Genomic DNA, 24,470 nt, shown 5'->3' with positions numbered 1-24,470 from the left:
ATCTGAATAAATTTTATTTTGTTTCCCATACATAAAAACAGGATTTGCTCTACGTGGACAAAGTCATTTCAGTATGAAAACATACTTTTAACAAATTTTTATAAACAGAAATTATAAAAAATATACCCATGGATATGCCTTATAGTATAAATGGTAGGATAATAATAATCCAGTCCTGTTAAGGACAGGAAGCCTATGTATAAATATGTATACATATTTAGATATGTATATAGATACTTAAATGTATTATGTATACATATTTAGATATGTATATAGATACTTAAATGTATTATGTATACATATTTAAATATGTATACATATACATATGTATACATTAGGTATACATATATTTAATGTATAAATATACATATGTATATTTATTAGGCTTGTATTAAGGTCCCACCCTAGGTCAAACTACTGACCCTCCCCAGGATGCAACTCCACAACAGTTGCCTAACTCCAGGGTACCCGTTTACTGCTAGGTGAACAGAAGCATTAGGTGAAAGGAAATATGCCCAACCATTTCTGTCCTGCCCCAGGAATTGTACCTGAAATCTCCAATTGTGAGTGGAGAATGAAGCCATCTCTATGGATAGCTCGATGAACTAATACTGTAGCGCAAACTTTGGTTTATTGGTAGACGTTATCACACACTATATAACCCTTAGGACTCGAGTGGCACATTTTCTAATATGAAGATACTAAGATCATATTTATAAAGGCAAAGAATTGCCATCCATATTGTTAACACAATGTTTAGTTCTAAAGCTGCATGCTAAACTATTATCGAATGGCAAAATACAAGCAGCAATAAATAGGACTAGGCCTGAGAAAATGGTTCGTGGTTCCTCATGGTTGAGTCGGTAGTGTGTATGTGCCTGAGGAGTCGAGGGATGTGGCTTCAACCCCATCACACAGCATCGGTAGTTTGTTGACCAAACCACACACTATAAGTTGAAGAGACGACAATGTTTCGGTCTGTCCTGGACCATTATCAAGTAGACTGTGATAATCGACTTGTTAATGACTTGATATAATGGTCCAGGACGGACCGTTTCATCGTCTCTTAAACTTGGTGTGTGGTTTGGTCAACATTTTTCAGCCACGTTATTGTAACTCCTCTGCATCGGTAGTTTCTCAGCATTTGATGTTCTTACATTGTGCCGTGACTGCACAAACACCATCTCTCTCCCATTATGTCTAACATGTGCAATAATGTTCTCGTGTAAGAAAATGTGAGTAATAAGTACTCATAAAACTATCCTGAGCTTGCACAAAAAAGCTCATATTTGTGAACATAAATATTTTAATAAGTAAACTGTAAAAAAAAAAAAAAAAAATTCTACCCCCACATCCCAAAAATTACAGAAAATTATACTGTACTGTAGTAACAAATATATAAATTATTTAAAATATCAAATATTTTTTGCATATACAGTACCTGTATTCAAACTGGAACAACATACTGTATTATATATTATTTTGTGGTGGTGAATGAAGCTTTAAGAAGAAAATACACTGCAACTTAATGCTACAAATGCTTCATATACTTGAGAATGACCCGATACACGTAGCGGCCGGCATCAATGCCCCATATAAAATCAATGTGATTAAATTTCGGCAGAGGAACTTTATAGCTGACCAAGAGATTGGGTAACTTCTCGGCGAGAAGAGCCACATCCTGCGGGGAAAAATAAACAAATTCATTAGTTTAAATCCATTATCAAAATGACTGACTCTGGAGAGTCACTCTAGAAGTGGAGTCACTTTCACACACCTCACAGTAATTCCTGCAATCACTGATGCACACCACACTGTAGTCTGGAGGTGGAATCACTTCCACAATATCTAGTGTTACCGTTAAATCTTACAGTAAGCTCTGGAAGTGGAGGTTACCTTGAGATTACCTAGAGGTGCTACCGGGGCTTAGCGTCCCCGCGGCCCGGTCGTCGACCAGGCACTTGTGGAGAATCAATGCTTGAAATGTTTTGCATATTAGTGGCCCTATTAAATGTACATATTCTAACCATTATTATACTCCTGTATACTGTTCATATGTATAATTTTAAATTTATTATTATTATTGCATCTTGCAGTAATCTCTGGAGGTGGAGTCACTGTTTCACACCTCACAATAATCTCTGGAGGTGGTGAGTTACTTGTCACGCTGTACAGATGATGAACCAGGTAGAATTGATCCGATACTTGCCTTGAACGAGTCGCACATAAGGGAAGTTAAGTTGGAAGCCCCCATAGGAATGAGTGATCACAGTAAATACCTAAGTGTAGTTACAGGATGAGGGCTACATTCGTAGTGTCTTGTCTTCCCAGCACTCTGTCATACTGTATAATGCTTTGAAACTACTGACGGTTTTGGCCTCCACTTACTTAACTTGTTCCAATGGCCTTACACTTTGTTTGCGAAAGTGAATTTTCTTACATTACTCTGCCAGCTTTGTTTAGTTAGCTTAAATCTATGATCTCTTGCACTTGAAGTTCTAGATTTGGCAGTCCCCGTGGCGTAGTGGTAAGACACTCCCCTGGCATTTCATGAGCGCTTTAGCCTGGGTTTGTATCCTGGCCGGGGAGGATTTACTGGGTGCCAAGTCTTTAACAGTAGCCTCTGTTTACCCAACAGTAAAATGGGTACCTGGTTGTTAAATGATTTGGCAAGTTGCATTCTGGGGAATATTAGGACTAAGAACTTGCCCTAAATGCTTTGTACTCACCTAGTTGTGTTTGCGGGGGTTGAGCTCTGGCTCTTTGGTCCCACCTCTCAACCGTCAATCAACAGGTGTACAGATTCCTGAGCCTATCGGGCTCTATCATATCTACATTTGAAACTGTGTATGGAGTCAGCTTCCACCACATCACCCCCTAATGCATTCCATTTGTCAACCACTCTGACACTAAAAAAGTTCTTTCTAATATCTCTGTGGCTCATTTGGGCACTCAGTTTCCACCTGTGTCCCCTGGTGCGTGTTCCCCTTGTGTTAAATAGACTGTCTTTATCTACCCTATCAATTCCCTTCAGAATCTTGAAGGGAATTTGTGTGCTAGTGGCTGTACAAGAATATAAGAACTCTTGTATATATAAATAAAGATGTCAGGATTTCTCCTCTATCAATTTTGTCGATTCCCGTTACCGTTTTGTATGATGTGATCATATCGCATCTTTTTCTTCTATCTTCTAGATTTGGCATATTTAATGCCTCGTAGCTCTTATCTTTCAGTTCTGGGAGCCATTTAGTTGCATGTCTTGGCACCTTTTCCAGTTTTTGTGCTTCTTAAGATATGGGCACCATACAACCACTGCATGCTCCAGCTTTGGTCTCGCAAAGAACGTGAACAATTTCTTTAGTATCTCGCCATCTGTGCATTTAAAAGAAATTCTGCAATTGGAAAGCATAATATAGGTCCCTCACACAATGTTCTTTATGTGGTTCTCAGGTGATGGTTTTCTACTGAGAACCATCTCTAGATCATCAGAATTGTTTAAAGATTTTCTCTCATAATTTGTAGGTTCTGCGAGGACTATATTTTCATAACATGGCACTTGTTCACATTAAATTCCACTTGTCAAGTGGTGCTCCATACACTTATTTTGTCCAGGTAATGGACAAAATACCTTGGGTCAGTCTCACCGTCATGCCTTGAAAGGCATGACAATAGTCAAAGTTTCTAATCTTCCCTATTAACTTAGCGTCATCAGCAAACATTGTTCACACAGAGCATGACAAGGTGTGTGAAGTACCCAACAAGAGATTCAAGGTCGTCTTCAGTCATGAAATTGTGGAGAAGTGGATTGAGAAGTCCCTGAACTAGGAGAGGTAGCAATAAACTAGGCAGCTTTGGAAAATTTCAAAATTACCAGAAATGAGGTTAGGAGGTATCTATTGGATCTGGGCATTGGATCTGTTGGATCTGGATGGAAGAAAAGCTGTGGACTTGATTAGGATCTCCCCATGGATATAAGAGTGGGCAGAAGCACTTTGCTTGCCTCTCTCCATGGTGTATAACGAGAGACCTACCAGAAATATGAAAGACAATGTATGAAAGTCCCAATATATCAAAAGGGCAACAAGGATGAGGTGCTGAACTACAAGCCTGTGTCCATAACTTGTATACCATGCAAGGTGATGGAAAAGTTCGTGAGGAAAACCTAGTAACACATCTGGAGGCAAGGGACTTTGTAACGTAACACCAATATGGGTTCAGGGATGGCGAATCTTGCCTCACAGGTTTAGTTGAATTCTACAACCAGGTGACAAAGATTAAGCAAGAAAGATTTAGTGGGCAGACTGGATTTTCTTGGACTGCCAAAGCCTTTGACAGAGAACCCCATAAGAGGCTGGTGCATAAGTTTGAGAAACAGGCAAGAGTAACTGGTAGGCTACTCCAGTAGAGAAGGGTTTTCTGTGATAGAAATAAGCAACAGAAAGCAGAAAGTTACTATAAGGGGTGAGACTACAGAATGCTGTGATGTCACTAGTGGAGTCCCAAAAGGTTCTGTACTTGGACCTATCTTGTTTTTGATGAATGCAAATAGCCTTGTTCTTCTCAATGTTTACTGATGATGCTAAAATTATGAGAAAAATTAAGACAGGAGGACAGTACAAGCTAACAAGATAACCCAAACAAACCGAAGAAATGGTCCAACAAATGGCTATTACAGTTTAACTCGAGCATGTGTAAAGTAATGAAAATAGGTGTAGGAAGCAGGAGGCAAGATAAGGTACCATTTGAGAGATGAAATACTTCGAGAATCGGGGAGAAAGATCTGAGGTTTGATATCATGCCAGACCTGTCCCATGAAGCTCACATAAAGAGGATATCAACAGTGTCATATGCCAGGTTAGCTTACATAAGAATTGCCTTTTTGAAACATTTGTAAAGGATCTTTTATAACCTTGTATCACCCATGTCAGACCAATCCTGGAGTATGCAGCACCAGTGTGGAGTTTGTATCTAATTTGGAGAAGGTTCAAAGGTATGCCACCAGACTAGTACATGAGCTATGAGGAAAGGCTATGGAAACTAAACCTCAAATCCCCGGAAGACAGAAGTTAGGGGGGGCACATGATCACTACATAAGATTCTCAGGGTAAATAAAGAATTGATAGGGTAGATAAAAACAGATTATTTAGAAAAGGTGGTACTAGGGGACACAGGTGGAAACAGTACTCAAATGGGCCACAGAGACATTAGAAAGAACTTTTTCAGTGTCAGAGAATTTAAAAAATGTAATGCACTAGGCAGTGATGTGGTGGAGGCTGACTCCATACACAGTTTTGAATGTAGATATGATAGAGGCCAGTAGGCTCAGGAACACCAGTTGATTGATGGTTGAGAGGTGGAACCAAAGAGTAGAAGCCCAACCCCCATAAGCACAATTAGACGAGTACAATAATCTCTGGAGGTGGAGAGTCATTAAAGCTACCTGGCATGTGCAAATAACTTTTTATTAAAGAGCATGTACATGTAAAAAAAAAAAAAAATTTTTGTTTACATCTACATAATTTTTACGCACATGTAAAAAACCAGCGTTGAATGTAATGAAACGCCATTTTCTGGGTGAGACCCGGAGGCTCCCCGGAGCTTTACCGGCTGATATGCTAATGTCAGACTTTGGCATCAGTCATGTGTATGGAGTTCTAGGGCCTACCGGGGACCACGAGCCAGAACCTGGCCCCCTCAGAGAGGCAAGGGGAGCAATGGCCTATAGAAACCCCCGTGTGGTTGGAAGCATTCTATGTCTGCCATCGACCGGGTCAAGCATCCAGAAAGGTAAGCATTCCAAAACAAACCCCTATTCTGGTGAAAATTGCTACCTAAGCCGAACTAGTGAATAGAACTCTTCAACAGAAAACACGGAAACTAGTATGACGTCATACGTCACCGCGCCGCTGTCTGCGCAGCTCCCCCCTCCCCGGGAGGGGGAAGGGGGAGCCCCAGACCTCCCACGCCGGCTATCCACCCATCAGTTCTGAGGCTGGATGTCAAAACACGCGAAAAACGCCGACCGGAGGGAGGGAGGGTTGCCGGGGAGCCTCCGGGTCTCACCCAGAAAATGGCGTTTCATTACATTCAACGCTGGTTTTCTGGGGGGAGCCCCGTCGGCTCCCCGGAGCTAACTACCCACAGAGGAAGGTCAAAGGGACAAAACCGGGAGGCGGACACCACGCACCCCCCAAGGAGGCGAGACAACCGGCAGCAAACGCCAACCCAAGGCGCCACAGCCCCGAAAATCCCGGGAACAACACGAGAACCACGAGCAGCAAGGCCCCTGCACGAACACCAAAAATCCATGCCCGAAAGACTGCAAGGCCACGTCGCCCAGACGGCAGCGAGAGCAGCGAAGCCACGAACGCCACAGGCATGAGGGAAGAACACAGGCAGCTTAGCCGCAAGAACACGGCTGACCACCCGGGACACCATCACCCGCGAACCGGGAAGAACAGAACCGGATCAACGCAAAACGCGCTCCGGACCCAAATGCCGTGGCACGCAAACAACAGCAGAGGGCCGCCACTGAACACAAAAACGACACACCCCCGGCCCGACCAACAAAGCACCAACAAACCCTGGACCCCTCCAGAAAGCAGCAGCCCCACCCCGCGCCAGAAAAGATGGAGACTGCTGCCATCAAACAACCAAAACGCTAAAACCGAAGGAGCAAGAAAACACAGCGAACCGACCCCCAGAGGCAAAGGCCCAAAGGAAAGAGCCGACAAAAAAACACACCGGAACCGAAGGGGCACTACCAACCGAGGAGAAGACAGAGCACGCTGACCAGAGACCAGGATGGTGCAAGCGGCGCACGAACAGGCCGGAGGTGAAATGACGCACAAGACAGCTGACTAACGGTGCAGAAGCAACACCAAGACCGAAAGCAAGCTGAAGCGGCTCCGCCTGCGCCGCACGAAAAGAGGCGACAGTATGTGGCAAGACGACGGCCCCCAACCCCCACTAGAAAACCAAGCCGAGAGTAAACCAAGCCAACAAGAAGGACCCACCGAAGAAGGGACAGGAAAAGGAAGGACCGCCAAAATACCCCATACTGCCGCCAAGAAAGCACGCAGGTGGGACACCTACCACGAAGCCACCCGACCACCAACCGGAGGCGAGACCACGAGGCAGAACATAAGCAGCCCCGACAAGGCCCCCCCGAGCCCAGGAAAAAGGCGGAGCCGCGAGAAGATCTCGGGCGCGACCACCGAAACCCAGGCGGCACAAGGAGATGGAACGTCTGCCGAACAGAAAAACTCCGAAGCATGCAAGCCCGCCAGGAGTTCAGAAACGACGGGTCCGACGCGAGACATCGCAAGAACCCCCCCAAAAAAATAAAACAACAACAACCGGCAGGGCAAGCTAGGAAAACCAATGAAGGCGGAAGGGTCGCCGCCAGAACAGGACCCGAACCAAGGGGCACGAACAACTGCAACAGACCGAGACAAAGAAGCACATCACAGGACACAGGCTGACCAACGCCTAAGAACACACGCAGAACATTCCTGCTGCAGAAGAGGCAGGAAGAAAGAGCAGAAGCACAAAAAAAAAAAAAACCAGGAGAACAACCAGGGGTGGACAATCAGGCAGGGACAAAAACCCCACGCAAACCCCAGGCACAAAACGGCAGCAAAGCGCCACTCCACAACCGGACACAGGAACAAGGACACGCCACCGTGAAACACGGTACCAATGCTCACGTGCAGCAGCAGCAGCAACAGGCACCACTGCAACATGCAACATGTAAATAGCAACTCCCCTCTGCAAAGGCAGAGAACGGAGCAGGCAGACCCCAGACAGGGCCAACGGAGACACGACAAAACCCTGCAGGCCCAGAAACCTGCACCAGGCGACCGACGGCGGAGAAACCCCGCTCGATACCTGCTGGATGAGGTACTGGGAGCTCTTTTACACCTCAAGCCCGGCCCAAGGTCAGGCCAGACCGGCCAGAGGATGGCCCACCAGGCAGCTGCTAGGAGCAGTCCACCGGCCCACATACCCCCACAACCAGGACGGGCCGGAACTGCCATACGAAAACAGGCCAGTGCGCCCTGGAAGTCCACGGACGAACCAGCAAGAAGGCTTATGCTCGCAAGTAGGTCGTGTAACAAGCACAGACCACTGAAGGTAATACAGTGTTCCCCAAAAGTGCCAATAGCACCACTGCACTCCACTGGTACTATCCCGCAAGTTCTACCAGATAGGCGGGACCCAAGAGCCAGAGCTCAAATCCTGCAAGCACAGCCAGGAGCCTCACCAGGTGAGTACAGAACCAACCCTACAACCCCCACACCTCACAACATTAAAAAAGGAGGGTCCCCTGAACGACTCCAGCATGGGTTGGACATGCACAGGAGGGGGACAGGAAGGGGTGATAAAGGGACAGTCACTGGTGTGCGAACGGTCTCAGTCGTACAAAATTATACCTAAATAAAGACAGGTATATGAACACCGCCGCATCCAGCGCCCGGCCCAAAGACGCCAGACCGCAGAAACTCACCTGGCGAATGGTGGCTCGAACTTGACACGACTCAAACGTGCCCAGAAGAACTTGGGAGCACCGCCAGGTGAAGACGCCAGAGCCGGACCCGCAGGAGAACAGGGAGAGGCGAAGGAGGCGGCCCACACCCATGACACAGAAAACCGCGGTGTCCTCCCCACAACTGGGAACCAGGACACCCCTGGCGCAAAGGGGCACATACCGCAGCCAGGGAGAAGAACGAGAGGCGAAGCACTGTAGCAAAAAAGGGCGCAAAACCCCAGCACTGAACCATCGCCCAGACCAAAACAAACTCCACGGCGCATGCGCATAACACGCTGGCCGAACCGCACACCCTCCCTGCGGGAAGGCGCCAGCCAGGACTATTGCACGAGAAAAAGAGCCAAAAGAGGAAGCAGGAACAATAAAACCGGCCAAAGAAGCAAAGAGCCCAAAAAAAGGGAACCCAAACGGGCGACAAGTAGCCCAACCGGGCGACAAGTAGCCCAACCGGGCGACAAGTAGCCCAACAGGGCGACAAGTAGCCCAACAGGGCGACAAGTAGCCCAACAGGGCGACAAGTAGCCCAACAGGGCGACAAGTAGCCCAACAGGGCGACAAGTAGCCCAACAGGGCGACAAGTAGCCCAACAGGGCGACAAGTAGCCCAACAGGGCGACAAGTAGCCCAACAGGGCGACAAGTACTAGGAGCCGACAGACGTTCCAATAATGCGGGAAGTAGCGAAAAAGCTTCCCGTACCCTCGAGAACACAGAAGCCAACACTAGTCCCGAAGGCACACGAAGGCGCAGGCGCACCCGAGATCAAAAGTCACGCAGAACCCCATCGAACGGAGAAACATGACAAAAACACCGTCCCAAAAAGCGGGGGAGGAAACATCCACCCACAGGACGGAACCAACCGACTCAAAGGCCAAGGAACCGAGCCCGGGGAGGGGCCGACGTCCAACAGCACGTACGGCGAGTGGGGAGGAAAGACCCCACTCCGCGTAACCACAAGCCCCGCCGAGAGGGGGATAAAACCCCCCACGGGGTCTAACGGGGCCAAGGCCCCCCCAAGTCAGCCCCTCCCCAGCCCCGGGAACCTACACGACAGGCCCCGGGGCCGAGCCGTTCCCCCAAAGCCCCGGCCGTACCAGAAAACCGGGGCAGCCGTGAAAACACTAAGGAAGGGAGCCCACTGGCAGACTCATACAACACGGCTGGAGGAACAGGCCCAAATGCCCCCGTCACTACCCCGGAAGGGGAATTCCCCGAGACTGCCCGAGTCTCAACACCACCAAACACCCCGCCCTGAACCTACAGACGGTAAGGAACCGGATACAGGCAGGAAGGGTGAACCAGGGGAAAGACAAGGGGGCGTGGATGGAACCGAAGCAACCAACACCCCCAAGTCCCAAAACGAAATACAACGGGGCAGCCCCGGGGCTCCCGGGGAGGAAACCACGAGAACGTTGCCACCACCAAGGCTCAAGTGCAACGCCCCTGCTGCCCGCACCCGCTTTGTTAGCACAACTGGGTAACCGAGCCACAACGAGCAACCAAACTCGCAGGACACCGGGTCGAAGGTGTCACCGACCCCACAGGCAGCAGACGGAGGCAAAACAGAGAGTCACCCAGAGACAAAAGGTGAGAGCAACCCTCAAACTCGCTGGAAGCGAGGGGGGGGCTCTGGGGTCACATCCATCGGACCCGCGCGCCCCCAGGGGTTTCCCAGGGTCCCGAGCGTTTACTTTAAGAGGACTCGCGCTCAGGTAATCCCAGGCAGGGTACTGCTAACCGGCACCCAAGCTACCAAACAACTTTCTAAGAGCTGAACCCCCGGGACGTGTACACTCACGGGGACCTAGCAGGGGGTACCACCAGAAATACTCAGAACACAAGGGACACAAGGGGCAAGAACGAAGGCAGACCCCCCCACCAGGTATATAAACAAAAGAAAAAGAAAAACCCCGCAAGAGGACAGCGTACCCAAGCGGAACAGAGCCGGCCGCTATGATTGGTAAAGACAAGCTGCACAGTACCCCGCGCCCCACCAGTGCAAACACTGCCCCTTACTCTAAGGCGAACAAGGGAGACAGAACACCCGAGCACACAAAGAGCGGCCGAAAACCAAGCGGTAAACGGCCAAGCAGGGGCAGGACCCAAGGAACTTGTGGAAGGTGGCCCCAAGCCCCAAGGGCAGTACTTACAGGGCACCTAGGGAAGGGAACCCTAGGCGCATGCAGCCCGAGTACTGAAGAATCACACCCGGCTCACGCACCACCTAGAAAACAGACACCACACTCTAGGTACAGTGCTGAAACAACCACTGGAGCCGGAGCACATAACCATTGCCTATAGCATCAGCCGAAGAACTGATGGGTGGATAGCCGGCGTGGGAGGTCTGGGGCTCCCCCTTCCCCCTCCCGGGGAGGGGGGAGCTGCGCAGACAGCGGCGCGGTGACGTATGACGTCATACTAGTTTCCGTGTTTTCTGTTGAAGAGTTCTATTCACTAGTTCGGCTTAGGTAGCAATTTTCACCAGAATAGGGGTTTGTTTTGGAATGCTTACCTTTCTGGATGCTTGACCCGGTCGATGGCAGACATAGAATGCTTCCAACCACACGGGGGTTTCTATAGGCCATTGCTCCCCTTGCCTCTCTGAGGGGGCCAGGTTCTGGCTCGTGGTCCCCGGTAGGCCCTAGAACTCCATACACATGACTGATGCCAAAGTCTGACATTAGCATATCAGCCGGTAAAGCTCCGGGGAGCCGACGGGGCTCCCCCCAGAAAATGCTTCAAACTAACCTTCGGATCAGCCAACAAGTCATTTTTCCCCCACATTAAGACAACTGGAACATTGACACGACTGAGATCATAAAGCGGTGGGGTTGTCTGGTTATACCGTCTCATATTCTCGGTTTTCCCAAAGTCATAATGTTGAAATTGCCCTGAAATACAAGCATACAATGATATTTATCACTTCACTGGAATTATATATACATGCAATATTTGCATGAGTTCAGGACACCCCTAATTTTAAGACACATGGTGAGCAGTGGACATATTTCTTGCCTAAATGCTTGGACTTTGATCCTAAGCTGCACCCTGAAGATCAATGGGGGTTCATGGAAAAATAAAATGGAGAGACTGTAACTTCAAGCTTCACTATTGTACAGCATGAAACCTCTATTTTTATCACGTTTTAATGAAAGTTTCAAAATTCAATTATAAATACAGTATATTGCAAATAAGACTTTGACACATTTGTTAGTTGCTTATTATTATAGTGTGACCTTGGAGTCATACTAGCCCGTCCTCCTAACAGAATGTCGCATTTTGACATATACTCTACATCAGGCCAAAAATTGTCATACTAGAAAATGGTAGCGGCATGAAAATTTACATAATCCCGTTTTCTGTTTTAGGTCCTCTGGTACGTTAGGAAATCTTGAGAGGACGGGCTGCAGCTCACTAGCTCCTATGGGCGAGCCGCCACTATTGAAGATGATGCACCATTTTAGAACCGTGTGCAAGTGCCCTACGTGGCAAGCCTAGCTGGAGACGGGTAAACAAGCAGCCAAGGATGACGGACAATGGTGTTTACATTTATAATATACTGTTAGGCAAAAAACCAGCATTGAATGTAATGAAACTTCAATTTCTGGGTGAGCCCTGGTGGATTATTGTAGATACTATCACTAATAGTGTACCATCTGTTAAGTTGCATCAGTCATGATGATCAGGCTGGTGGTTGCATTGGTCTAATGATGCAAAAACAAAGGATTGTCTGCTAGCCAGGATATGACAGGAACCTTGCAATGCACCAAATGTGAGGAAGAGGACCCAAACTCATAGGAAGCTGGGTCCATTGGCAAGGCATAAACCAGGTCATGCAGGCGATGCATAAATAAGGCCTTCCTAGCCTCCAAAAGGGTAACCAGAGAGGAGGAAAATCTCTGGAAGGATGCCTGTGGTGAGCTCAAAGGCACCCATAAGTGAACTCTGGAGGAAGCCACATGCAAATTCAACTCGTACAGGTTGGAGGGGAATACAACACCCCCTCCTGCAAAAGAAGACCCCTCTGGGGAAGACACAAGGGACCACAAAAGGACCCAAGGGCCCAATTTTGACTATGGCCTAGTCCCAGAAGCCACAGCAGAAGGCCCTGAAGCAGAGCCATCATCCACACCCACACTCTTGATGCAAAAGTAGAGTCCAGGGAAGAGCCTCCAAAGGAAGAATGGGTTGACTGGTAAGAAGACCCAGAAGACTCGGTGGGGACCAACAGACTCAACTGCCTACATGCCAGAATTGTAAGTGGCAACTCCCGGAGAAAACCAAACCATATCCCAAGCTAAACCATGCCCCAACCCCCGAAACCCTCGGCTGCTTCCGAGCCAGAAGCATGGGAAAAGGAATAGAGGAAGGGCTCCCCAGAGAGGGAAGAGGAGGTGCAGACAGAGCTAAGATTGAGTTAACCAATACTTCCAAATCCCTAAACACCAAGCTGGGCAGCTCTGGGGCATCAAATTATACTAGGCCACCTAGGCATACAACCTAGACCACAAGACGGAAAACCTAAGATGAAGGGTAGGCGCTGCTTGATAAGCCCAAACTTCATCAGGAGGGCTAGTAAGAAGAGTAACATGATTGGAACACACCCACATGATTCAGATTCAATGGCATCACTGACCCAAAAATGCAGCATAGTGGAGGTAGACGGAATGAATAGCACCATGTGGCACTGGCAATGTTCAACCCTCCAACTCTCATGAAGTGAGAGTAGGTTTGGAGGGGGCATCCATGACCACTAGACCTGTTGGAAGATTCCCAGGGCCCGCAGGAGACCATCCAACAGCACACCCAGGCACTGAGACACCATGCCGGTACAGTACTTTCAGAAAGTTATGTATAAGCCAACACAGCCTAGTTAAGGTGGCAGATAAGCTGATTTAGTGCATTGAAGTGCAGCAAGCTTAAAACCAGTGCACCCCCACCAACCAAGCTGCTCCTGATCCAGGAAAGACAGAAGCTAAACACCAGACTAACCAAAGCAACTGCCACAACAAGCAAGGACCTCCTCTAAGGAAGCATCTCTCAAACACTCCAGGGAAGATAGCCCTAGCAGCACAAGGGGCTGGGAAGTGCACAGGGAAGAGAACCCTGAGCACATGCTTCTCCAAGCACTCTTTAACGTCTGGCTGGGGGCGCCGATGGCTGTGTGTACAGGACACTGGACATGTAATCCTGTGGCCCGGGTTCGATTCCCAGCACCGGTGAGAAACAATGGGCAGAGATTCATTCACTCTGATGCCCCTGTTATCTAGCAGTAAATAGGTACCTGGGAGTTACAGCTGTTATGGGCTGCTTCCTGGGGAGGGAGGTGTGGAAGGGGTTAATAGTTAGTAACAGTTGAGAGGTGGGCCAAAAGAGCAGAGCTCAACCCCCGCAAGCACAACTAAGTGAATACACACATGTGTAAGGAACAGTTTTAGAAGCAAACGGCATCAAGCCAAAAATCACCAGGACCAGAGCGATAGAGCAACCTGACACACTACCATCAGCAGAGAACTGATGGAGTAGCCAGCTAACAGTGGTCTGCCTTTTTCTTCCCCCTAATGAAGAAGGGAGATAGGGTGAATAAGCTAGCACTAGTTTCATAAAAATTTGATTGTTTAAATACATTGTTGGGGGGAGTTCTATAGCCAAATCCACATCCAGGCACCCAGACATCTTGCAAAGCCACAGGAAGGAGGTAGCATTGATGGTCCACTTGGTGGAGATGGGAAGGAACTGGTTGTGAGGATGCTGGACACTCCCATGGGGCATGCTGTTTCATGAACAGCATGGCGAGCCAACCCAATAACCCAGTAGAAGAGCTACGTGAAGCAAACTACCCTGGTTGAGACGGTGAACCATAAGGGAACAGTGCAAATGGAGCCAGAACACAGAGCCTGGAGAAATCTGAATCCCCTTAATACATGCCACATGCCTACAAACTCCAAAACCATACTGCGAGCGTGATGGAGAGGAGTGGCTATCTTGAGATCTTGAGGTTATCTTGAGATGATTTCGGGGCTTTAGTATCCCCGCGGCCCGGTCCTCGACCAGGCCTCCACCCCCCAGGAAGCAGCCCGTGACAGCTGACTAACACCCAGGTACCTATTTTACTGCTAGGTAACAGGGGCATAGGGTGAAAAAAACTCTGCCCATTGTTTCTCCCCGGCGCCTGGGATCGAACCCGGGACCACAGGATCACACGTCCAGTGTGCTGTCCGCTCGGCCGTCCAGCTGGCGGGGAAACTTGTACCATTCTGCAGGTTTACCTGGGGAAGGCGAGTCAGAGTGCCTTAATGCGGGCTTGTTCACCCTTATGCTTCCTCATGATATTGGCCTTGTGCAGTTGCACGTGCAGGTTCCTACCATTTTGGCATCTTTGGTTGCCGAGGATTTCTGCGCCCGTGGGCATTTGGCTTTGATCTTGCGCTTGTTTTCCCTTCTCGAACTGTCTTTGGGCTGGTTTGAGGAGGATGTGGGGCATTGAGTTCCGGGCCTTCGTCTGGTCGAACAGGGGTCCTGGCTGCCTGTTACTTATTGTTCCTGGCCCTAGGCGGGCTTGTGTCGCTTTGGGTCACGGGTTGCAGCTAGTTGTCTCGACTTCGTGTTGAGGAGCGAGTGGCAGCAGGCTCCCTGGTAAATCCCTCTTTTACTTGTAATTGGTTAGGTAGCTCCAGGGAGCCGGAAGGGCTCTCCATAGAAAACCAGCATTGAATGTAATGAAACTCCATTTTCTGGTATAGTCTCAGAGGCTCCCCAACAACCCTCCCTCCCTCTGTTTTTTTTGACATTCGGCTTCTGAACCAAGAGTGGATAGCCAGTACGGGGTCTGGGGCTTCCCTTTCCCCCTCCCGGGGAGGGGGGAGCTGCGCAGACAGGCGGCACGGTGGTGGGTGTGACGTCATGCTTGTTTGCTTGTCTTCAGATTGGGGAGTTCTGCTAAGCAGTTCGGTTTTAGGTAGTACTGTTTCACAAGTTGGGGTCTGCTTTGGGATGCCTACCTTTCTGGGTGCCTAACTCAGTAGATGGCAGACACCGAATGCTTTGAACCACATGGGAAGGGGGTTTCTATAGGCCATTGCTTCTTGTTTCTCTGAGGGGGGCCAGGTTCTGGCTCGTGGTCCCCGCTAGGCAAGAACTCCATTCGATTTGACTGATGCCATTGTCTAATACATACATATCAGCTTTGTATAGCTACAGGGAGCTGGAGGGGGCTCTCCACAGAAAGCTAGATAAAAGCTATTCAGACATTTAAATAATTATGTAAAATTATATTTGTGGCAACTACCACCACACAAGCCGCTGGTGCAAGTGTCGCTGAGCATTTACTCACTCAATGCCCATAAATTACTACACTTCCTACTCCATCACAGCCAAAGTTGCATACATTTTTTTTTTTAGTTTCCCACTATTGGGGAATTCTAACAATACTAGAAAAAATAATTGGGAGTAATTTTTTCTGCACACCACAGGATTGTCAAGTTACAAGTAGTGTAAGAGTTAAATATGTACAATCGCTTTCTCAAGGCTCCTAATTCTTTCTTCTAATGTGGCCATCTACGAAAATTATTAAAAGCAGGATTGGAGCCATATTAAGAGTTTCTATTCATGCCCTAATATTTCATATATGGAGTGAGTTCATCAAATGATATTATAATTTCAACTTGTCATATGATGAACGTTCCCGCAGGTCTGTGAACTCTGGCCGAGCTTCCTAAGCAAATCGGCACTTCACTGCTTCTCAGAATCTCCAAATACTTGTTCAGTGAAGAAACCCAACCTGGAAAGTGGGCACTGCAACTTGAGATTCACTTTAATGAGGTTTGTCAAATCAAGGTCCCATTGTAGAGAGGAAAATGCCGAGACAGAAAGCTAAGAAAGCTTTGTACTTTCATAGAATGGTAAGTATTATAAAATATTTGTATATATATTGTCTGAAATCTCAGTTTTGCACTGGGAAGGGGCAAAAATATTTTATGCTACTTGGGACTGAAAAGATTAATGTTTAAAAGGCTTCCTCTTCAATACTGACCATTCAATATTTCTTGAGCATAATGAGCCAGAGTTCGTATAGATGTTCCCTCAGGAGTGTGACCGAATATTACAGGTAGCCAAGTCTGCAAAGAATATTCAGATATTAAGTATTATTAGTGATATTTATTCCTAGAGGAGACCCCAGTGACTCCCTGAAGCTATCTTACTGAGATTGCTCTATGCCAATGGGTCACATCGTCGAGGAAGTTCCGTTCGACCTACCAGAGACACAACTTGGCTGACACAGTGGCACAGAGAGCAAGTGACAATGTGCCACCACACCGGGAAAGCATCCAGAAAAGTCAGGGAAGTTTTATGGACAACTGGAGGGTTCACATAAAACAAAACCGTAAAAACAACTCCACAAATAATTCACACAACAATAATTCACTCAAAGCAGCTCCAAACTCATTAATACTGATCACCACTACCAGGTGACCCAGCTCCTGCCTACAGCCGGCTTCTTAAGTCATTCTGTTACTCATGCTGTGGCGGAGGGTTCGACCAGTAGTGTTCTGATCTGCCAGCTGTGGGCAAACTTCAAGCCAAGTTGACGAGGCCATTTGCATCATTTGCTTCCATAGTGTTCTCTTCTATTCTATGGGCTTGTTCTTTCTAAGCTTGCCAGGCAGCTGCCACCCTACAAGTTTCGTTTTCCCGTGTTCAGGGTTTGCAGCTTGGTGCTCTTCTGGACGATCTGCAGTTTTGTGTGTGTGTGTGTTATTTTTTTTTTTTTTTTTTTTTTTTTTACACAGGTGGGCACAAGAACAGATGACTGCAAATTCTTGTTATCAGGCTGAGAGCTTTCCCTTCCCATAGCTTATGGTAAGCTTTACCCACTAGTTTCCTGGAATACAATCCACGAATAGTTTAACAACCAGGTAGCCAGTCACTGCTGGGTGAACAGAGGCATACAGTCAGCAATTAACTTAAGTGCTTTGTGTCTTTCTTGAACATTAGAATTGCATTTGCCTTTACCCAGATTTCTAGTAGCTCTCCCACTTCTAGTGAAGTATTGAACACTATAGTAAATGAGTAACACAAGATACCTGCAGCTTCCTTCAGTAACCATGGTGATATCTGGTCTGGTCCTGCCGCTTTTGTTACATCGTTTCTCCAGGTGCCATTTAACCTCTTCTTCATTAATTTCAATTATGTCTATTGTTGTTTTTGGTCATATGTTGTCACCCTCTACTTGAAGAAATATTGCCAGAACAACCGTGGACATCTTCAAGAGGAAACTAGATTTATTCCTCCAAGGAGTGCCGGACCAACCGGGCTGTGGTGGGTATGTGGGCCGCTCCAAGCAACATCCTAGTGGACCAAACTCTCACAAGTCAAGCCTGGCCTCGGGCCGGACTTGGGGAGTAGAAGAACTCCCAGAACCCAATCAACCAGGAGACCAGTCTGGTTCTGGTTTGTAGAAGTTCTGGAACCCCCTTGTTGAATGACATTTCTTTGTCATTCTCAAAATTGTTCCCTGTTCATACAGTCTGATCACATGGTCTTGTACCATTGTTTTCCTCCATATATGGACGTGCAACAGCTTAGTTTTGCTTTTGCTGCAATGGCATTTCCAAACTGCCACCATTCTGGGAGCCGGTCGGCAGAGCGGACAGCACGCTGGACTTGTGATCCTGTGGTCCTGGGTTCGATTCCAGGTGCCGGCGAGAAACAATGGGCAGAGTTTCTTTCACCCTATGCCCCCTGTTACCTAGCAGTAAAATAGGTACCTGGTGTTAGTCAGCTGTCACAGGCTGCTTCCTGGGGGTGGAGACCTGGTCGAGGACCGGGCCGCAGGGACACTAAAAAGCCCTGAAATCATCTCAAGATAACCTCAAGATAGAAGATCCTGATTCTTGTGTATGCACTCCTGGCTCTCATTAGTGTCTATTTGCTTCCATGCCTTTTTGTCTTCTGGTGGAGAGGTAGAACTAGTGGTCAAACCACTTAACTGTTGGGTATCTCATTTTCCATTTTGTTTACTTTCACCTTACTGCTGTCTGTTGTCTCGTTCTACTTTTCTGGTGGATATTTCCTCGAGTGATCTAGTATCCTCTGCTCTTTGTACCTCTGTAAGAGGACCAGGTTTTGGCCTCCAATCTCCAGGTTATTAATTATTTACAAGGGCCTGATGCAATTTGATAGGTGTGGAGCTATCTAGAGCAGCTAGCAAGAGGGAGCCACATTGGAGACCCTCCCAGAAAATAACTCATTGTGTCAAGGGACAGGCAGCCAGGGTGTATTCATACTCGTTATGCATATATATAGAAGCCACCCCCCCCCAGGTCGAATTACTGACCTCGCCCAGGATGCAACCCCACAGCATGCTAACTCCTGAGTACCTAAGTACTTCTAGATGAACATGGGCATTAGCTGAAAGGAAAGGCTTGATGGATATGTTTAAAACCAGAGTATCCACAGAAGATCGGTATAAGTGTACCACTTGATAGCTAGACAAACTCGCATAAAGACTACTGTACTTAAATTAATATAGTACTTGGTTTAACTGCACAGATTTTCTCTCAATTTACAATACACAAATTATGAAAGGAAAATTTAAATAAACATTTTTCCATATACTGTACACACCATATTTATTTGAGCAGCATCATATCCTGTCAAGAAAAATACTGCATTCATGCACATGATTTCTTCATATTCAAAACTGTCACAAATGTATTCTGTCCACTTGATGAAATTTTCGTTATGTGGAAGAAATTCGTAGTCTCCAAGTAATTCCAAGAGCTCCTAGAATAGAAATGTTAAATTTTAGTTTCTCATTATAATGTTCTTTGAAATAAGATTAATTTTTCTCAAAACATAAAACTAAAATTGAAAAAATATAGAGGTTTGTAGCAAGATTAGTATCAGTACTAAGAGAATTATGCTATGAGGATAGGCTGAGGGAATTGGATCTCATTATCAAGGAGGAGAGAAGAAACAGAGGAGATCTGATTACAACACACGAGATACTGACGGAATAGACAACGTAGACAAGGACAGCCTCTAAAATTAAGATAAATTAGGATGAGAGGACATAGGTGGAAGCTAGAAATGCAAATGAGATGAACTACAAGGAAATACTAATACACTACACAAGTGGTCAATAAGTGGAATGCACTAAGGGAAGATATTGTGGAGATGATTTGACAACTGCAAACTTTTCAACAGTAAGTTATTTTCTAAGTAATTATAAATTGATAAAGAGAATTGAAGTTGGACTTCAAGAGTTGGGACCCAGGAATTGAAGCTCAATCTCCACAAAATCAATTGAGTGTACACACACACAACTTGCATCCACAACTTCTTCCAATTTTCTTGAGAAGTTGTCATCCACAACTTTATTTAAGGCCAGATTCAATAAAGAATTCAAAAGAAGAATAGTTAAACTACAATGTATCAGGTACAGCGAGGCTAGTAGGCAGGGCATAAACCCTGTGTTGAATGTAATGAAATGTCACTTTCTGGGTGAGCCCCGGTGGCTCTCTGAAGCTATTTTGCTGAGATGACTCAACTACTAGGTCACATCTGTGGAGTTCTGTTTGGACTACTGAGGACCAGCACCAGAACCTGGTGCCTTAACAGAGTACAAGTAACACTCTGCCACTCCACCAGGAATGTGTTTGGAAAGTCAATGAACCAATAAAGACCACTGCTGGGTTCAAAGACTGAAACCTCAAAACTGTCAAATGAACTTGGCCAACAATGTAAACAAATGATTCTCTCGAAAGCAGCAGAAGCTTGTTAGCAGTAACCCCCACAAGTTGAGGGATGGAGTGGGGGGGGAAGCAGAGCTTCCAGTACCCACTGGGCCATAAAGCAGATGATCCTGGTCGGCTCGGTGAGGGCTGGTCACGAAGCCCCAACCCTGAGCTGACGTGTCCATAAGTTAGGGAGTGTCTGTGTCCTTCCTCCCTCCCAAGTTAGGGAGGGAGGAAGGTGCCAAGGAACTGAACCCTGAAAAGCCCAAAGAGGAAGCCAGCAACACAGCAACCAACAAAAGGCTATCTGGGTTCGAACCCAATGAGCACGACAGTGGTGAAAGGGGCAGAACAGTTCCAGAAGAACCCTGCTTAGTAGAAAAACCATGCAGGCAAAGTTTAGGCCCCCATAAAACCACTGAATTGCCCGGGGCTGCCTTAACATAAGTAGGCAATGGCAGTGCTGCCAAAGCAAAGCTGCCAGAGGACAGGAGCAGAACGCTGACCAAGAGAGCCCCCCACATGAGGCCCAGCCAAGTCTGAACCTGGGACAGAACTAACTGGGACTTCTGCCAGTTCACCTGGAACCCGAACCTAGCAAGTTGGAAGGAACCAGATCCCTGGCTAGCTGACATGCGGACTAACTGGGGGCCCAAACCAACCAGTCATTAAGTTAGGCTAGAACACAAACTCAAAATAACCGACTCAAGCCAATCTGGTGAAAACATCAGGAGCCAGATTCAGGCCAAAGGGAAGCACCCTTAAGCGGTAGGCCTGACACCCCACTCAAACGTTCCCAGGATGTTCCCCGTGTCCTGGGAACAAGTGAGAGCAGACAGTCACTGTGAGTGGCTCAAAAGAGCCACCCAAAAACACCTAAAACACAGTCGACACTTCAAGCCACCCGAGTGCAAGAATAACAGAAGCCACACAAAGCTTCAAAAGAAAAACCCAATGTTGAATGTAGTGAAATGCCAATTTCTGGAGGAGTCCCGGTGGCTCCCTGAAGCTATTTCCCAAGATTAGCTCATACTTAAAGGTCACATGAGCTGTGGCTAGTTCTGTTTAGTCTAAAGGGAACTAAAGCCAGAAGCTGCTTCTCTTCATACAGGGGCACAGAGAAGATGACACTCCATTATTTCACCAGAGGATGCCTCCAGAAAGTCAGCACAGCTTGACAGGTACTGAAACGTACACAAAAACATAGCCTCAAAAAAATGCAAAACACTACTACAAATGAATCGCATGGAATAAGGGATTCACTTGGCTTGAAACTCATTATTACTATTTACCACTACCAGGCAGCCTGGCCCCAGCTCTCAGGGGCAGGACACTCCAACTATGTAAACAAATGATTGAATCTCTCGAAACCAGCGTGAGCTCGTTTGCCTCGCCTTCCCCACTCATTTGGGGGGGGGGGGAAGACGTGGAAGGGGCCCCACCACCTCCAAGGGTCTGAAGCTGTCAATTCTGGAGCATATGTACAGGTAAGGCCCAACTGATGGCCTGGAAGGCAAGGGAGGATCAGGAAGCCACTCAGGGCTCGACCAAAAAATTGGTGTTCAATTACACTCGATGCTAGTTTTATGGGGGAGAGCTCCATGTGGTTCCCTAAAGTTAACTACCCATGGAGAAGGAAGAACACAGGGAAACTTACCAGGAACAAGGCAGAACTGCAGGAATCATCAGGATGAAGAGATCTCTTGATGAGAGGGACAACCCATGCCACACAAGGAAGCCGAGGCCCAGAATACTAAATACCAGGCAGCCAGAAACATGTTAGATTGCCAAAACCTCCGCACCTGAATAGCGGCCTAGGACATATTGGCAAACACAGCCACGAGACCGGCATACTTCTGAACATCATGGGCACGGCAGTACAGTAGGTCGCAGGCTGGCTCTACTTAATAGCACTGAAAATGACTTGAGAAACATGGAATCAAGAAAACAGGATGAACCCACAAAGTGCCCACCAAAGCAGAATCAGTGGCATGAAGATAGTGGTGAGCTACCATCAGACACAGAACATGATGCACTCCGCCTGACAAACACAGACGCATAGGATTCCTCCAGAAGGCAATCAACTTATTGTTCACCAGAAACAGCTGGAAGTGAATAAAATGCTTAATAGTGCTAAAGGAACACACTGCACCTCTGGAGGAAGATGTCAGGTTGGGGAGCATGAAGCTCCTCAACCTGACAACTGTTGGATAAGACACTAAAAACAAAGCCTCGGAAAAAGAATCAGACTGAAGGGGACCACAATAAAAAGAGAAGGGAAAAGAAAGGCAAGAACACAATCCAAAGACCATGTATACTCAGGTCTTCACCTCCATCACGAGCAGGATGGAGGTGAAACAAGGTGCGAGATAGCCTGCAAAATGGTGCCAAGGTAGTATCAGTCCTGAACTCAAGCCCTCCATAAAGAAAAAAATGTTCTAGGTTTTACATCACAACACAGCTACCACCTCCATTTATTGATGCAAAGAACCTTGGAGTCAAAACCCACTACTCGCTAAAAGTTGCACAATAGGTAGGAACAGAAGTCAGAAAAGCTAACCAAACCCTTGGAATAATCAGGCCTACCTTTGACTTTCAAGAAAATAAAGTAGTGATTCAATTGTATAAATCTCTGGTGTGGCCCCAGTGGATTACTGTATCCAAGCATGGAGACCTCACTTTCAGGATTACATAGCTACTCTGGAAAAAGTGCAACACCGGGCAACAAAAATAATTCCAGAGCTACGTCATCTCTCGTACCGGGAACGGATGAGGGCTACAGGGCTAACAATGTTGCAAACCATGCATTACAGGGCAGCTCTCATTGAACGCTTTAAAATACTGAACAAGTTGGAGGATGTTGACCTGGACAATTTCTTCAAAAGTTCACCTGTAATACAAACAAGGAGCAACAGTTTCAAGCTCAACAAGCCACAATGTAGGACAGAACACGAGATGCTTTTTCACCCACAGTTATAAACCCATGAAACTGCCTACCCGCCAAAGCTATAAATGGCAAAATCTGTTAAGTTTTAAAATCTACCTGGAAAAGATCAAGGCAAATAGGGGGGGGACCTTCGACAAACCATGGGCTTCCTGTCCTCGTTGAGGCCACCAGGGTTAGTGGCCCTCGGGTAAATAGGGTAAATTTATCTAGCTACCCCAGCCATTTACTCTTGCCATTCACCTGTCTACTACCAGTCTACTTGAAAACAATAAACATAAATTTAGTCAGGTTATCATAAGATTCAGGTAGCTGAAATTTTGATTACAGAATTCTTACAGTAGTCACTGATGTGCAACTTCTGATAGTTAAGTACAGAGAAAAATTGAGGGTTTAACTACAAGACCATTGAAGATTTTGCTGTCGTTTAAAAGACAATACAAGTAAATATACATTTACACCAGATGGATAAAGAAGAAAAGTGTGATCAACTTGTGACTGGACAAGTAGCAAGTTTGATCAAGCAAAAAAGTCTGAAAAGACCTACTGCATATTTAAGTCCATACAACATATCTTCAACAAATAAAATATCAGACAATAAGAGACACTAACCTCAATGGTTGAGGTAATTGGAGCAAGGTACTTGATTGGGCTGGTAACATGCCCAACTGTGGCCACAGGACCCAAACCGAACATGGCCTTCACTTTGCTATTATACTCTGGCTTGGTAGCCATACATGCAAAAAAAATTGTTGTTCCTGAAATGTTTTATAGTATATTAATATTGATTTCCATTATGTGCAAATTTAGCATCTTAAAGAAGAAATTAATGAAATGCCAAAAACATGCACTTGTACAAAAAACAGTGTTGAATGTAATAAATGTCCATTTCTGGGGGTGCCCCGGAGGTGCCCAGATGCTACTACAGTGGTACCTCAGCTTACGAATTTAATCCGTTCGCAGAGACGGTTCGTAAGCCAAAAATTGCAACCCAAAACAAATTTTCCCATGAGAAATACTGTACTAATATAAGTTGAATTAATCCGTTCCACACTCCCAAAAATATTAACTTCAAAATAAATTTCATATCTAATTCACCCAAGTATGTAGTACTATGAGTATGTACAAGATATTGCTTACCTTTATTGATGACTCTTGTTGACATATGGAAGACAGTGAGGAGGGGGGTGGATTGCTACTAAGAGGACCTTTTCTTTTCCAATCTGCTACTTGGTTATT

At 46.7% G+C, this 24,470-nt stretch overlaps 1 protein-coding gene and 1 long non-coding RNA gene across 4 annotated transcripts in view; one reads left to right on the top strand and one right to left on the bottom strand.

The window, feature by feature from the left end:
• Positions 1-24,470, bottom strand: part of LOC123772867 (gastric triacylglycerol lipase) — a 44,592-nt gene continuing 20,122 nt past the window's right edge. The window contains exons 5-9 of one of the 2 annotated variants that reach the window (XM_045766229.2): positions 23,844-23,989; positions 19,176-19,334; positions 16,582-16,666; positions 11,298-11,440; positions 1-1,681 (exon numbers count right to left, since the gene is read on the bottom strand). In XM_045766229.2, the coding sequence (XP_045622185.2) occupies positions 1,532-1,681; positions 11,298-11,440; positions 16,582-16,666; positions 19,176-19,334; positions 23,844-23,989 (683 nt within the window). In that variant the 3' untranslated portion in view covers positions 1-1,531. The remainder of the gene's footprint in view (positions 1,682-11,297; positions 11,441-16,581; positions 16,667-19,175; positions 19,335-23,843; positions 23,990-24,470) is intronic. The other variant, XM_069323325.1, reaches the window with a different exon arrangement.
• LOC138363871 (uncharacterized) overlaps positions 16,231-24,470 on the top strand; it is a 47,881-nt gene continuing 39,641 nt past the window's right edge. For both annotated transcript variants that reach the window (XR_011228188.1, XR_011228187.1), the window contains exon 1: positions 16,231-16,450. This is a non-coding gene — a long non-coding RNA (uncharacterized lncRNA). The remainder of the gene's footprint in view (positions 16,451-24,470) is intronic.

The sequence above is a fragment of the Procambarus clarkii genome, chromosome 12, assembly GCF_040958095.1.
Source record: "Procambarus clarkii isolate CNS0578487 chromosome 12, FALCON_Pclarkii_2.0, whole genome shotgun sequence".
Lineage (NCBI taxonomy): Eukaryota > Metazoa > Arthropoda > Malacostraca > Decapoda > Cambaridae > Procambarus > Procambarus clarkii.
The sequence above is the reverse complement of the archived record's forward strand: the minus strand, read 5'-3'. Positions and strand labels throughout refer to the sequence as shown.